This window comes from Gossypium raimondii, chromosome 8, assembly GCF_025698545.1.
Source record: "Gossypium raimondii isolate GPD5lz chromosome 8, ASM2569854v1, whole genome shotgun sequence".
NCBI lineage: Eukaryota > Viridiplantae > Streptophyta > Magnoliopsida > Malvales > Malvaceae > Gossypium > Gossypium raimondii.
In genome coordinates this window covers 33694202-33710997 of record NC_068572.1, presented here as the reverse complement: position 1 = coordinate 33710997, position 16796 = coordinate 33694202, and the positions used below count along the sequence as shown (strand labels likewise).

The following is a 16796-nucleotide window of genomic DNA, read 5'->3' as shown; positions in this document are numbered from 1 at the left end:
TGGTATTGGTAAAGATTTATGTTTAATCTATGAATTGCATAAATGACATGGTAAGTTATTTTTAAGTTTATACGAGCTTACTAAGCACTCGTTGCTTATGTAGTTACTTTCCTTTATTTTATAGATTATCGATTGGAAGCTCGTCGAAGACCTATCATACTATCCAGCAGTCAATTCGATAGTTTTTGAGTATTTTGACCAAGGTTAATAATTGCATGTATAGGGTGTTTTATAATGGTATTTTGAGAATGTGTTAATGGTGATTTGGTATGTTTATACTTTGAAGTTTATGGTTAGTTCGGTGCACTTTAATACCTTAACAAGTTATGTCAAATTCACTTTTAAGTGCTTGTAAATAAGGTTATTTTGGCATGTTTTGATGGCTTGCAAATGGTCATGTATGGTAGCTAAGTGAACTAGGTTTTTGTGTTTTGAGGTATGGTCAAATTGCTTTGGTTTGATTCATAATATATGATGCAATTATGGTGCCTTTGAATGACATATTGGTTAGGCGATTTAGGATGTTTGAAATGACATGTTTATGTGCATTTAAATGATGTTTAAACCCCTTGATTGTGTGCCCAAATGGAATGGTTAGTTATGCATGAATTGGACTTGAAGTGGCTTGATTTTAGGTAAATTTTTAGGTTCACACGCCCTAGGACACAAGCTATCACACAACCATGTGTCATTTGAAAGTTTTTTAATGCTTCAAGTCAGTGAGCTACACGGCCTAACACATGGGTGTGTGTGGCAACTCAGAGAGTTACACGGCCTAACACTCAACCTGGCACACAGGCGTGTAGGGTAACTCAGTGAGTTACACGGGTGAGGACACGGGCTGGGACACAGCTGTGTGTCCCTTGTTCGAATGTTACACGGCCTAGGGTGATGTCATATTGCCATGTGACCCCCTATTTTTCAAATTTTACAACTTTTTCTTAAAACTTCTATTTTCTTTCAAATTAGTCCTGAATTGCTTCAAAGCTATTTTTAGGGCCTCGAAGGCTCGATTTAGGGACAAAATGCATGAGATTAAATATTTTATAATATGTTTAATTTATTCAAATGTTATGATGTTAAATGTTATCCAGTTTTTTGGTAATGCTCTGTAACCCTAATGCGGCGACTGAGACGGGTTAGGGGTGTTAAACATATTCTCTACTAGGCTATTTTCTCATCAAAGAATAACCAAAAGAGTTCTTCGTCGATTAACAAAAGTGTTGTTTGTGAAGCTTAAGAGAACCGTTATCTTAGTTGTCTGTTTGTAAACTCATAAACCTTCATTTAAGTTTTATCAGATAGAAAGAAGTTGCTACAAGAGAGGTGTTGACACCATTTTTTTGATAAAACGGGGTCGACTTGGATTTTGAAAATGAATATGAAAATGAGAGTCGCCACCAATCCTTTTAATAAGGTGTGATTGGATCACCTCAAAAAGTGGTTGTTTTTAATAAACGATTTGATTTTATTAAAACAACGATTTTGGTCCACGAAATTCAAGAAAATAGGTTCGGGAGTCAGTAACGTACGAGGAAGGATTAGCACCCTCGTAACGCCCAAAAATTGGTACATGGTTGATTAATTAATGTCTTAATGTCAGATATTGAAAACTTTAAAGAAATTTAAAGTACGCTCCTCAGAAAAAACTCGAATGACATGGATTAAGATTTAGGAGCATATTTGGCTATTTGGCCGAACGAGAAATCGAAACCCAGCACATTAGGGCACGTTTTCTCGAATTTTCAAGCACAAAACATTGCCTTATTTTGAAATTTTTAAAAGGATATTTGGCTATTTGGTCGAATGAGAAAAATCGAAACCCAGCACATTAAGGCACGTTTTCTCAAATTTCAAAACGCAAAACATTGTCTTGTTTTGAAATTTTTAAAAGGATATTTGGCTATTTGGTCAAACGATCGAAACCCAGCACATTAGGGCACGTTTTCTCGAATTTTCAAACGCAAAACATTGCCCTATTTTGAAATTTTTAAAAGGATATTTCGCTATTTGGTCGAACGAGAAAAATGATACCCAGCACATTAGGGTACGTTTTCTCAAATTTCCAAACGCAAAACATTGCCTTATTTTGAAATTTTTAAAAGGATATTAGTATGCGTAACAAAATGTTAATGAATACAATGGTGTAGCATAAATAATACGAGTAATAACAATGAAAATAAATTGGATAAAAAGGCAAATCAATGACATACAAAATAACAATACATATGAGCAAATAAGATCAAACCATTCTTTCAAAATAATAATGGAAGTGTAAATAAAAAGTAAACAAAGAAAATGAATAGGACTATAAAAATATAAAAGAATATATGTGCATATACATAAAGTTATGGAAATATGAAAATATATGTATGTATATATTTCAAAATTGTTGTATAAAATATATATATAAGTAAGCATATACATACATATGTACGTATTAAAATATGTATATATACATGCACGTATATAAAAATTATAGAAGGTATATAAAAGTATGTATATATACATATATGAAAATAGAATATCTACATAGGTATATAGATATACATGTAAGTTATAAAATATATAAAGAATGTACAAGTATATATATGTATATGTAAACAATGTATAAAATATATACATGTATATACATCATAAAAACGCATGTATGTATATATATAAAATTCATGCACGCACGTGCATACATCATAAAAGGATGTATATATGTAAAAAAAATGAAACATAAAGATGAATTTATAATAACCTTTAAAGATATATGTACATATGTTAGAAAAATATATGTGTATGTAATATACAACAAGCTTTTGGAAATTAAAAAAATGCTTAAATGAGATAAGGATAATAATATTAATGATAAAAAATATAATATGATGATGTTAATACCATTAAAACAATTAGTTTAATAGAAAAAAATTATAATAGCAGATCAAGGACTAAATCACAAAGTAAACAAGGCTTTAGGGCTGAAATTAAAATGAAAACTACAAAACAGACTAATATCATGATGCGCCTGAAAAGACGAGGACCCAGGAGGGAAATATCCCATTGCTAGTTAAACGGCGTCGTTCCAGCGAGGGTTAAATTGAAATCAAAAACAAATTAAAGAGGGAAATTAAAAAAGAGGGAAAAACTAATTACGAAAAGTTAAAAAATATGGAGGGGTTAAAAGCGCAATTTTCCTCTCAGAAAAAAACACGCGGACTCCCTCCGGAGCGGGTCTGGTCGTTGGCGGGTCAGAGTGAAACGGTGCCGTTTTGGGCACCTGAGACCCCACCAAAACGGTATCGTTTTGGTATCCTTTAAAAGCCCCAAAATTCCCAAAAAATTTCATTTTAAACCCTTCACACAAAGAAAAGAAAAACACAACCCAAAAAAACTCTCTCCCCAGTCCCCGGTCCAGCCTTGGTCCGACCATTACTCCGACACTGAAATGGCCGTATTGGCATTGACACATTGGCGATCAAGGCCAACAGACTGTGATGGTTGAAAAAATTAAAATTTCAGCCCGGTCCCTTTAAAGCCTTTAAACCCAAATCTAGCCCCAAAATTTTTAAAAAATTGACAAAAGACCACAAAATCTCAAGAAACCTTTCGGTTTCCGACCACCTATCATCGGAGGTGGCTTCCTCGGCCGTCCACGGCGGTACAGGCTCGAAGATCCGGTCAGTTTTTCTTCTTTCTTTGTTTATTTACTTTCGTATACAAATAATAAACAAACACAAAACAAAAAAAATAATATATATAAAAATAGTAGACTAAAGCGAAAATAAAAAGCTAAAAAATATCAACCTTGAATTGATCTTTTTTCTTTTTTTGTATTGGATTCTCCGAATGTGTGTGTGTAAAAAAATACATGGTTGATGCGGCCTTTTATAGCCGATTTACATGTTGTTTATGTTTGCTTTTATTATTGTTTCTGCCTCTGTTCTTGTTGCTTTTGTTTCTGTCTTTTGTTTGCAGGCGAGGTCAACGGCGTTGAAGGGATAACCCTTGCCATTTTGGTGCAAGGTAGCCAGGGGAGAGGGTCAGACCTCGGGACGAGGTACCTCGGATGGCACGAGAGGGGGCAACGGTGCACATGGCTTGGGGGTGCTAGGGTTTCCTGAAATGTTTTAGTTTTGGGGCCATTAAGGTTTTGGGAATTTAGGCCATATTGGGTTATTGGGCTGGTAGTTTATTATTTTATTTTGTTTTGTAATTGGACTTTTATTGGGCTGGTCAAAAATTGGGCGTGTACAGCTACCCCTCTTTGCTCGTTGTCGTGTAACGAGGGCAGAGCAAAGACTTTGAAAGACCAATTTTGCCCAACCTCACCGATTCTTGACTTGTTCTAGTGTTTGTCTTCTTCAAGTAGCTTCGTTCCAGTCCACTGTGTCGTCAGGGAGATAAGACTGGATGCGATCTGCTCTACTACAACTTCAGAGAGATAAGATCTGTGTTTTTAATCCGCTCCTACTGCAACTTCAGGGAGATAGGATTGGCTTTTGTCTGCTCCACTACTGCTTAGGGAGGTAAGACTGGATGCGATCTGCTCTACTGCAACTTCAGAGAGATAAGATCTGTGTTTTTAATCTGCTCCTACTGCAACTTCAGGGAGATAGGATTGGCTTTTTTCTGCTCCACTACTGCTTAGGGAGGTAAGACTGGATGCGATCTGCTCTACTGTAACTTCAGAGAGATAAGATCTGTGTTTTTAATCTGCTCCACTGCAACTTTAGGGAGATGGGTAACTTCATTAATCTGTTCTCTGGGGAACATGACTTGCAAAATCCATTTCATGGACCTATTTATTCCTAGTGTTTAGGATGTCATGATTAGAATGAATCAAATGCTCCTAACTAGATGTGTATGCATGATATTTGTAGAATGCTATGAGAATGATCCCTTTTTTAATGTTTAGGTTGTCATTGCTCGTTGTTCATCAAGGGTTTATCACTGATGCCATCTTGTTCAGCCAGTATCTTTGACAGAAAAACTAAAGAAATAGTCACAATTTAGACTCTTCTTTCTCCAATTCCTCTGACCCTTAAGTTGTTTAGTTCTAAACAATAGCCCTATTTCAGGTCCTCATACTATTTAGAAGCTTTCAAAGTAATATGCAAAACTTCATTTGCTTGAATATTATTAGTCCATTAATTGTTATTTCAATGAAAGATGCTTGAAAAAGATTATCAAAATTGACACGATGAAATTTTATTGAGAGCAGATCTCTAAACAAATAAATCAATCAAGATAGCAAATTTTGCTGACATACGAAATGAATAAGATAAACAAGGTTATCGCAATGGATAAGATGAGAATTTATTGAGAGCAAAGCTCTAATGAACAAATTAATCAAGATAGCAAATTTTGCTAAGATACAAAGATGAATACAGGTGCCCCAGATATCGCAGCATGAGCTTCTTCGTACAAACTTCTTGAGGACCTTTCTAAACTTGATATGTGTTTATAAGTCCTAGAATGCTTTGTCGATGCCCCAAGATGTGGCCTCTTTCCTGCTTATTAATTCGGAGAGGACAAAACCATCACACACCCCACCTTCGATCAGAACTTGAACTGCCCATTCCTGGGTTTTCAATTCAAAATCCATTTGGTCTCAAAGCGCCCTTTGCGGGTTTTCACCTTGGCCTCTCCTTTTTTTTTGGTGAAGTACTTCTTGACTGAATCTGAATTTACAAGATTAGGCATGTTCTTTCCATCCATCTCGGTCAAAATCAACGTTCCTCCAGAAAAGGCTTTCTTTACCACATAAGGTCCTTCCCAATTTGACATCCACTTTCCTCAAAAGTCTTTTTGTATGGGGAGAATTTTCTTCAGTACCAAGTCTCCTTCGTGGAATTCCCTGGGACAAACCTTTTTGTTGTAAGCTCGCATCATTCTCCTTTGGTACATTTGACCATGACATATAGCTCGTACCCTCTTTTCTTCAATCAAATTCAGTTGATCATATCGGGATTGAATCCATTCCACTTCATCTAGTTTCAGTTCTGATAAAACTAGGAGGGAAGGGATCTCTACTTCAATGGGCAAAATTGCCTCCATTCCATACACCAATGAGAAAGGTGTTGCCCCGGTAGAGGTTCTGATAGACGTTCGATAGGCAAAAAGGGTAAATGGTAACTTCTCGTGCCAATCCTTATAAGTCTCAGTCATCTTTCCTACGATCTTCTAGATGTTTTTATTGGCCGCTTCTACCGCGCCATTCATTTTTGGGTGATATGGCGATGAGTTGTGGTGTTTGATCTTGAATTGATTATAGACCTCCACTATTGTGCTGTTGTTCAAGTTCAATGCATTGTCGGAGATAATCCTTTCTGGCATCTCGTACAAACATATGATCTCCTTCTTTAGGAATCTATTGACTGCTGACTTTGTAACATTGGCGTAAGAAGTGGCCTCTACCCACTTAGTAAAGTAGTCAATAACTACAAATATGAATCGATACCCATTTAAAGCTTTTGGCGAGATCGGCCCAATGACATCCATGCCCCACATAGAGAAAGGCCATGGAGAAGTCATGACATGGAGAGATGAATGGTGCACGTGAATCTTGTCTCCATAAATTTGGCACTTATGGCATTTCTTGGCATAGTTGATGCAATCTCCTTCCATGGTGGACCAATAATATCTGAATCTCATGATTTTCCTGGCCATTGTGAAGCCATTAGCATGTGTTCCACAAACTCCTTCATGCACCTCTTCCAAGATTTGCTTGGCCTCTACAACGTCTACACATCTTAGCAGCACCTGATCTTTTCCTCTTCTATACAAGATCTCTCCTTCTAAGACATAATTGTTGGCCAACCTTCTCAATGTTCTTTTTTCATTTTCAGTTGCTTGGCCTGAATACTCGCGATTCTTTACATATCGCAATATGTCTTGATACCAAGGATGATCGTCCTTTTCTTCTCCATCGTCAATGTTGCAGCAATGGGCTGGGACCTCATAAATACTCATTTGGATAGGCTTCATGTCCTCTTGTTTATTTACTTTTATCATAGATGCTAATGTAGCTAATGCGTCGGCCATCTGGTTTTCATCTCGTAGAAGATAACAGAAAGTATTGTCATCAAACTCCTCAATCAATTCAAGGACCAGCTTTCAATAATTAATCAACTTGGAGTCTCTTGTCTCCCATTCGCCTTTGAGTTGATAAATTACCAATGCAGAATCCCCATACACCTCTAACACTTTGATTTTGCGTTCAATAGCTGCACGAATTCCCATGATACATGATTCATATTCCACTATGTTATTTGTGCAATCAAAATCTAGTTTGCTAGTGAATGAGTAATGATCACCGTCGGGAGATACCAAGACTGCCCCAATCCCATTGCCCATAGTGTTCAAGGCTCCATCAAAATTTAGCTTCCAAGGACCGTCTTTTTAAAAGTCTTTTTCTGTGGTTGCAACATACATCAAATCCTCATTCGGGAAATTGAAATTTAGTGGCTCATAATCTTCCAGCGCTCTACTGGCCAGAAAATCTGCTATTACACTCCCTTTTACTGCTTTCTGGTTCACATAGACTATATCAAATTCAGACCGCAGAATTTGCCATCGGGACATCATTCCATTTAGAGCAGTCGACTCTATCATGTATTTCAGAGGGTCCTGTTTAGAGATTAACCAGGTTGTATGACACAACATGTATTGTCTCAATCTCCGAGTTATCCAAATCAAAGCACAACATAGTTTCTCAATTGGCGAATATAGTTTCTCAATTGGCGAATATCTCGTCTCGCATTCAGTAAACTTCTTACTGAGATAGTAGATCACTCTTTCTTTTCGTCCTGACTCATCATGTTGGCCAAGCACGCATCCCATGGAATTTTCAAACACTGCCAAATACAATATCAGTGGTTTATTTGAGCAAGGTGGCATTAGCACTAGGGCGTTGGACAAGTAATGTTTGACTTTTTCAAAAGTTTTCTGACACTCTTCATCCCATACACCTGGATTGTGTTTCTTAAGGAGACGAAATATGGGGTCACATTTCTCGGTTAACTGTGAAATGAACCAAGCGATGTAGTTTAATCTCCCTAGAAAACCTCGAACTTATTTTTGAGTGCGCGGCAGAGGTAATTCTTGAATAGCCTTTACTTTATCTGGATCAATCTCGATTCCTCTCTCACTGACCACAAACCCCAGCAATTTTCCTGATCTGGCCCCGAAGGTGCATTTTGCTAGATTTAACTTTAGCTAGAATTTTCTTAACCTTATGAACAATGTTTTAAGGACTCGTACATGTTCCCCTTCCCTTCTAGACTTCGTGATCATATCATCGACATAGACTTCTATCTCTTTATGCATCACGTCGTGGAACAAGGTTACCATGGCTCTCTGATACGTCGCTCCCGTATTTTTTAGTCCAAACGGCATCACTTTGTAGTAGAATGTTCCCCACATCGTTATGAAGGTGGTCTTCTCCATGTCTTCAGGATGCATTCTAATTTGGTTATACCCGGAGAAACCATCCATGAAGGAGAACAGCGAGTAACGGGCAGTGTTATCTACTAAGGTATCAATATGGGGTAACGGGAAATTATCTTTGAGACTGGCTTTGTTCAGATCTCTGTAGTCCACACACATTCGCACTTTCCCATCTTTCTTAAGAACAGGGACTATGTTGGCTACCCATTCCGAATACATGACCACCTGTAAGATACCAGCATCGAACTGCTTCTTAACTTCTTCTTTTATTTTCAACAAGACATTAGGTCTCATCCTTCAGAGTTTTTATTGAACTGATTTACATTCTTTCTTTATGGGGAGTCGGTGTACCACTATATCAGTGTTTAACCCGGGCATGTCTTGATAGGACCATGCAAAGACATCTTTGAATTCTTGGAGCAACTCAATGAGATCTCACTTCGTCTCCGCGTCAATGCAAGCTCCAATTTTCACTTCTTTTCCCTCCCCTAAGCTCACAACTTCTACCGACTCTTTATAAGGTAGGATCTGCTTTTCTTCTTGCTCTACCATTCTTAACAAATCAGGAGATAAGTTACAGCCTCGATCATCTTCAAAATCCTGAGAATCCTCTATACCCATGTCTTGCTCAAAAGGGGAGTCTAGTTAGTAGCAGTGTCGCTCATATCATTAATATCTGGGTACCTGTTATTGAGGTGAAAAGTAGATTCAAAGAAAGAATCTAAGAATAGTTATATGCACAGTATGTTTATGAATGGAATGGAAAGAATAAAAGAATATTTCCTCAAAATGAGACTGAATGATATATTTCATTGAAATAAGATTTTAGACATATGCCTTTTAAAAAAAATTCTTATTACTCCCAGGCTCAGAGCAACAAGTGTGTTCTGAATATTACTCTGAATTGACTTTAAAAGTTACAAGGATCTCCTCGGCAGTCCAATTATTTAGAACGCTTCCCGGCTCATAAGGGCGAATGCATGATGATTTCTCTTCTCCAATTTCTTCCTCAGATATGGCATTAATGCTTAGATCCCCTAACATCCCTTCTGCAGTTCCTTTTCTTGGCGTCCTTCGTTCAGGGTGAATAGTTCCCCCTGACACGAATGTTTTGGATATGTGGGGGAATGTCATGGGTTCCCATTTTGTTTCCTCCCCACTCAAGCGTGCCTTTCTTCTTTCCTGCTTCTTCTCCACCTCTTTCCTCTTTTGCTTTGCATCTAGCCTATATCCCAAGCCAAAGCAGTCTCATTTGCCCATCAATCTGGCCATCTCCACCCTCCTTTGGAGTTATTTCCCAAGTCTTTTTTCCAGGTAGAGCCCCTCTTCCAGCCATCATTTGCAGGCCCATCCTCGTTGTTTTGGATATTTTGGGTGTGGGGATCTTATTCCCTTCAACAATGAAGGTTGCATTTACAAATTCCAAAGATCGGAATGAACATTCAATTGCTTCTTCTTCTGTCCCTACATAAGGTGCGTCACTAGTTACAGCTGCAATGATGTCCTTATCTACATTGATTGTCACCAGCCGACCCTCTGTTACCAACTTCAACTTTTGGTGCAACGATGAAGGTACTGCTCCTGCTGAATGAATCCAAGGTCTTCCTAACAAACAATTGTAAGAAGGCTTGATGTCCATTACTAGGAAATCTACCTCATATGTGCTTGGGCCGATTAGGAGGGGTATTTCAATCCTTCCCATTACTCTTCTTTCAGTACCATCGAACACCTTCACTATGTTCTGGCATGTTTTCATGCGCGAGCTGTCCACAGGCAACCTATTCAGGGTAGATAAGGGTAAGACGTTTAGGGATGATCCATTATCAATTAGAACCCCTAGCAACGTATACCCCTTGCAGTGGGTTGTAATGTGCAGAGCTTTGGTCGATCCCATGCCTCTCGACGGTATTTCATCATCATTAAAGAAAATAAAGTTATCAGCGCTTATGTTACCAACCATACGGTCTAACTTGTTCACAGAGATGTCATTAGCGACGTAAGTTTCATTTAATACTTTCATTAACGCGTTGCGGTGTACCTCCGAGCTTAAGAGTAATGTTAGCACCGAGATACGAGTTGGCTGCTTACGTAACTGCTCTATGACACTGTATTCACTGTGCTTTAAGAATTTTAGAAACTCCCTAGCTTCGCTCTCCGTTACCGGCTCGTTGACAGGTGATTCAAGTCGGACCGCCTTTTCCTTCTTTCGTTCGACCACTGGGGCTTTTTCTTTTATAGGCTCGGCTTTTGAGGTTGCTAGATCGTAACGCCTTCCACTACATGTGTAGAAGCCATTATCATTGCTCTCTACTGAAGCATTTATCAAGTTCCTCTCTCCTGGAATTGTCACGTTACAGTCATAATTCCAAGGAACCTTTTTCTTATCCTTATAGGAAAATGGTACCAGTTTTTGAATTATGACTTTCGGTGGTATTTGTATCCCTGCTTCGTTGCTCCTTGGCTATGAAATAATCACCACTGGGTGATTGATCTTCTGCAACCTTTCTACAGGTCTTTCCTTTGAGGCGCAAACCTCTCTTTCTTCAAATTCCTTGAATTCTTCATAAAACTCTATCTCCTTATTGTCCATCAGATTTTGTACAATGGTCTTGAACACTGCACATTATTGGATATTATGACGCTTCTTGGCATGGAACTCACAGTACATTCCTGCCCCTTTAGGCCTTTCGAGTAAATCTCGAGTGATTAGACCCCTACATACCATTTGTTCCCAAACACATTTCATTGGGGTTCTTACCTCCATCACGTCTGCCTTAATTTTCTTACTTCCATCCTCGGCTATCACATTTACCCCTTTATCCGTATGATCGGGCAACGGGTTTCCTGCTACGTTTGGTCCGGAGGGGTCATCTAACTTTACAATACCCATTTTGATGAGTCTTTCGACCACCTTCTTGAACGCAGTACAATTCTCAATCAAATTTCCCGTTATCCTTACATGATATTCGCATTGAGTATTTGCGTCATACCACTTAGGGAACGGAGGTTGCATGGGTTTTAGATAAAAAGGGGCTACCACATGTGCATTAAATAGATTTGGTACAGCTCTCTATACGTTATCGGGATAGGTGTAAATTGGGGTCTTTCTGCCCTTGAATTGGACTCCTGCCTCGGAGGGCCTTGATGACTGGTAGCTACCATCCTTGGTGAACCAACGGTGATTGAGTTTGAATATCCCTTGTTGTATGTACTCACATTATTTACCTCGCCTTCTTTCTTCCTCGAAGTTGGTCTTTTAAAGTTTTCCCCCGCATCTATTTTACCATTTCTTACCGCGTTTTCAATTATTTCACCGGTCATCACTATATCTGAGAAGCTCTTAGTGGCGCTTCCCAATATATGGGTGATGAATGAGGCCTTTAAAGTATTGATGAAAAGCATTGTGGTTTCTTTTTCCAGAAGAGGCAGCTGGACTTGCGTTGCCACTTCTCTCCATCTTTGGGCGTACTACCTGAAGCTTTCGTTCTGTTTCTTCTCCATGTTTTGTAGCATGATCCTATCGGGTGTCATGTCTTCTACATGGCTATATTGTCTCATGAAAGCTTGAGCCAAATCTTTCCATGAGCAAATTTGGGCACAACCCAGCTGGTTGTACCATTTAGCCGTAGCTCTGATCAAACTGTCCCGGAAACAGTGAATTAACAATTGATCATTGTCAATATATCCCGTCATCCTCCGACAGAACATAGTGATATGGCCTTCAGGACAACTAGTCTCGTTATACTTCTCAAATTCGGGCATTTTAAACTTAGGCGAGAGAATTAAATCAGGAACCAAACTAAGGTCTTTGGCATCAATCTTGCAACGGTAATTAGCACTTTCCATTGCTTTGAACTTTTCCTCTAACCACCTACACCTATCTTCAAGTTGCTTCGGTAAATCTACCTTTGCCTTCTCTACTTCCGCCACATCGTCCAGATCAGGGACAACAGGGTTTGTTGGATTATCTCCTGGGTTGGAACCTGAGCCTGTCTGGAAATTCATCGGTGTTGAGGCACCGACTTGGCATTGAGGTCTAATGTGATCACACACTCCACGTGGACACATATCCGGTTGCACTTGAGTGTTCGTTGGGGCAAAACCTGGAGGATAAACATGGTCCTCTTTATCAACTCCTGAATTGATTACGAGACTCTTTCCTTTATCAGCCAATAATTGTGCCAGTTGGCTCATCATAGTTCTTTGGGATTCCAGTGTATCCAATTGTTCTTGCATCTTATCTTGCATTTCTTTTTGCATTTGTTCCAACCTTTCTAACCTTTGATCCATTGATTTTGTCTTCTTTCTTATGCCGTAAGGATGTTCCAAGATAACTGTCATAGTTTTAATAAATTAGGGCCCTTATTTTGAAACTTTAATGCATATTATGCGATGCAAATGAATGGAAGCAAAAAGCATTGATTCTAATTCAATTTCATTAGAAATACTTGACTAGAAAACAAATTTCTTTACATAAAGTGGATTAGATATACGGCTTTGCCTTTATGCTTAAAGCCTTGACTCTCCTAAGGAGCCAAGCTAACTCTCTACCCCGACTCGATTCCGATTCATGTTTCAAACTCAGCATATCTGCTTGAACCACTAAGGTTTGCAAATGATCAGTCACTTCCTGCACTTGAGTCATAGCTTCGCCCATAATGTAATCTCTATCTCTAATTTGACTTTGAAAATATTGCAGTTGCTCTTGGCACTGTTCATTGCGTCTTTCAAGAAGTTCTACTCGTAATTCATAATTTTGCAATGCGTCTTCAAGCTCTCATATCTTTTCCTTCAATTCTTCAATTTTACTCAAACTTGCTCTTAGCTCGATCATAGAGTTATGGCTACGGCACAAGTGAAGTGACTTTTCTAACTCCGCTACCCGAGCTTTTAATCTTACTTCTTCATTTCAGCATTCCAACAAACTTTTCTCCAAAGCGCTCTCTCGAGCTTGGGCGTCTTGAAATTTCTTTTCCCATTGATCAGCTTCGGTCTTTTCTTCCTTGATCTCCTGTCGCCATTGCTCCGACGTTTTAACTAAACCCGCAATTCTTATTGACAGACGCAGCTTTTTATAATCTGTTTTTAGACTATCTAAATCCTCTTCAGCCTTGTTCTTCCCTTTCCTTAACTTTTCAACTTCCAACTTGTGGATATCAACATCTAGTCCCAAATGCATCTTTTCCTCTTCTAGCTGCTCTATCTTCTTTCCAAACTCCAAACTTCTTTTTTCGAAGTCTTGTTTGATGATCTCTAATTCTAATGGAACTACTCGTAAATGCTCCTCTATAGATCGAACATATTCTTCTCTTGGCCTAGGGATGTTATCATTAATCCTCTTACTCCGCTACCCATGATATTCGGGAGTTGCCGTTGCTCCTACGGTAATTCTTTTCACCCGATGAATTTGTTTCCAAGCGTCAGATATCTCTCGAATCTTTCCCCTGTAATTATTACCCTTATAAGAAAACTCACACTCGGCCAGCCCTTGCGTTGCCGGTATGAACTGTCTTGATCTATATTGTCTTAACACAAGCAGAGGGGTGTATCCGACATCTCTCCAAATTCCAAGTAAGGGGACCCATTCGAAGTCCCCACACCGATATAAAATCTGGTTAGGCACCATCCAATGAGTTCTCCATTCAACCTCTTCATCTTTGAGGTTTTGAAGGATCGTCATCCATCTTTCCCCTGTAATATCATCGCATCTTGGCGTTGCCGCTAATTCCTTCAAAGGAGAATAATTTTCTGAGAAAACTTGACAAGAAACCTTATCCACCTTCCAGAAGTGGCTGTGGAACCAAACTAACAGGAGCTGTGCACAACCAATAAATCTTCCCTCTCCCGTTCTTCGACAATCGCTCAAAGATCTAACAGTTTCAGCCAAAATTGCTGGGACTGGTGTGACCCTCCTATCAAGTTGATCGAACAAATCTGTAACTGCTTCGTCTATATGCCCTAACACTTTAGGAAAAATAACCAACCCGTAGATACTTAAAGCAAAAACATCAACCTTCTTCTTCGTATCAGGGTGTGCCAAAATCTGATCTCGCAAACTTTTCCAAGGGATACATTTGTTTTCTCCTTTTTGTTTGATTCGTGCCGTGACCCATTGCTCGCTCATTCCGGTGATTTTCGTTAACTTCTTTGTAAAAGTCAGAACATTGGCAGCTCTAAACTTTATCAACTTGGATTCTCAGACAACGAAGCAAAGCTGTATATTCCTCCACAGTAGGCACCATGTCTACCTCCCCGAAGGTGAAGCAGCTATAATCAGAATTCCAAAATTGGGCCAGAGCTCGAAATAAATGCTCATCCACCTTGATGTCGAACAAGTAGGGCAAATCACCATAATTATAGAAAAACTACTGTTTGACTTCATCATCCCATTGAGCCTAAATTTCTTTCAACTCTTGAAGATTATTCTGAGTTACGTTGATACTAGTGAAATCCCATAATTCTGATGTGTACCCCCTTGTCAGACTATCACCTTTCTCGAGTTGCGTTTTTTCTGACCATATTCGGATAACCGCATTATCTTCCACTTTATAAAGAAATTCACTTTCCATGATTAGCTTTTCTATCTAGTAACCGAATGTGAATCAACGCCTTTTAATGAAATGCCATGTAGTCAAAATGCCATGCAGTCAAAATAAAACAACAAGTTAGTATCAAAATAAAACTCATTACAAGCAAGAAATACTAAAGCACCTATTTGGGTATCTACTAAGGGTTCGAAGTGGTTCTTACCTAGGGTGGGTTCCTAAGGTTCACTATATGTGGTTTGGTTCTAAAGTAAAGGTACCCGAACCAGCAGATTCCTCAATCCTCACCCATTATAGGCTCATACGAACTGAGTTCGGTTCAGGGGAATACATTTCCCTATGGCTGCACGAAGATGAAAATCTCACGAAGACATAGGTACTGATGTATCCCAAAAGCGATCCACTATCCTGCACGGAGGTGAAAACCTCACGAAGGACTAGTTTCTCGCTCCCACTTAAAAAGGTGTGACCAACGGTCATGCAATGCAATATGCAGAAATATATCAAAACTTAAACCAACATAAAATTGTAAAACCACAATGATTGTAATAAAGAAGAATGAAATGCAATGAAAGGATCGTAAATTTAAATAAAATTCTCGATTTTCGACAAAAAGACAAAAAGTAATCAACACATGGCTTGACTCTCTTTTTACGTCCCCAGTGGAGTCGCCAAGCTATTGACACCATTTTTTTGATAAAACAGGGTCGACTTGGATTTTGAAAATGAAAATGAAAATGGGAGTCGCCACCAATCCTTTTAATAAGGTGTGATTGGATTACCTTGAAAAGTGGTTGTTTTTAATAAACGATTTGATTTTATTAAAACAACGATTTTGGTCCACGAAATTCAAGAAAATAGGTTCGGGAGTCAGTTACGTATGAGGAAGGATTAGCACCCTCGTAACGCCCAAAAATTGGTACATGGTTGATTAATTAATGTCTTAATGTCAGAAATTGAAAACTTTAAAGAAACTTAATGTACGATCCTAAAAAAAACTCGAATGACATGGATTAAGATTTAGGAGGATATTTGGCTATTTGATCGAACGAGAAATCGAAACCTAGCACATTAGGGCACGTTTTCTCGAATTTTCAAGCGCAAAACATTGCCTTATTTTGAAATTTTTAAAAGGATATTTTGCTATTTGGTCGAACGAGAAAAATTGAAACCCAACACATTAGGGCACGTTTTCTCGAATTTCCAAACGCAAAACATTGCCTTATTTTGAAATTTTTAAAAAGATATTTGGCTATTTGGTCAAACGAGAAAAATCGAAACCCAGCACATTAGGGCACGTTTTCTCGAATTTCCAAACGCAAAACATTGCCTTATTTTGAAATTTTTAAAAGGATATTTGGCTATTTGGTCGAACGAGAAAAATCGATACCCAACACATTAGGGCACGTTTTCTCGAATTTCCAAAAGCAAAACATTGCCTTATTTTGAAATTTTTAAAAGGATATTAGTATGCGTAACAAAATGTTAATGAATACAATGGTGTAGCATAAATAATACGAGTAATAACAATGAAAATAAATTGGATAAAAGGGCAAATCAATGACATACAAAATAACAATACATATGAGCAAATAAGATCAAAACATTCTTTCAAAATAACAATAGAAGTGTAAATAAAGAAGTAAACAAAGAAAATGAATAGGACAATAAAAATATAAAAGATATATATGTGCATATACATAAAGTTATGGAAATATGAAAATATATGTATGTATATATTTCAAAATTATTGTATAAAATATATATAAATATATAAGTAAGCATATACATACATATATACGTATTAAAATATGT

The 16796-nt window shown here is 38.2% G+C and overlaps 2 protein-coding genes across 2 annotated transcripts; both read right to left on the bottom strand.

Moving 5' to 3' along the window:
• Positions 1 to 5683: 5683 nt before the first annotated feature.
• On the bottom strand, positions 5684 to 6156 carry LOC128043031 (uncharacterized). Its single transcript, XM_052634824.1, has 2 exons — positions 5920 to 6156; positions 5684 to 5845 (listed from the first exon to the last, which is right to left on the bottom strand). Exons 1-2 carry the CDS (start codon positions 6154 to 6156, stop codon positions 5684 to 5686), a joined length of 399 nt encoding a protein of 132 aa, XP_052490784.1.
• A 3174-nt stretch (positions 6157 to 9330) lies between these two features.
• LOC105793260 (uncharacterized) lies at positions 9331 to 11757 on the bottom strand. Its single transcript, XM_012622184.1, has 5 exons — positions 11501 to 11757; positions 11098 to 11390; positions 10913 to 11052; positions 9693 to 10822; positions 9331 to 9661 (listed from the first exon to the last, which is right to left on the bottom strand). Exons 1-5 carry the CDS (start codon positions 11755 to 11757, stop codon positions 9331 to 9333), a joined length of 2151 nt encoding a protein of 716 aa, XP_012477638.1.
• Between the last annotated feature and the right edge of the window lie 5039 nt (positions 11758 to 16796).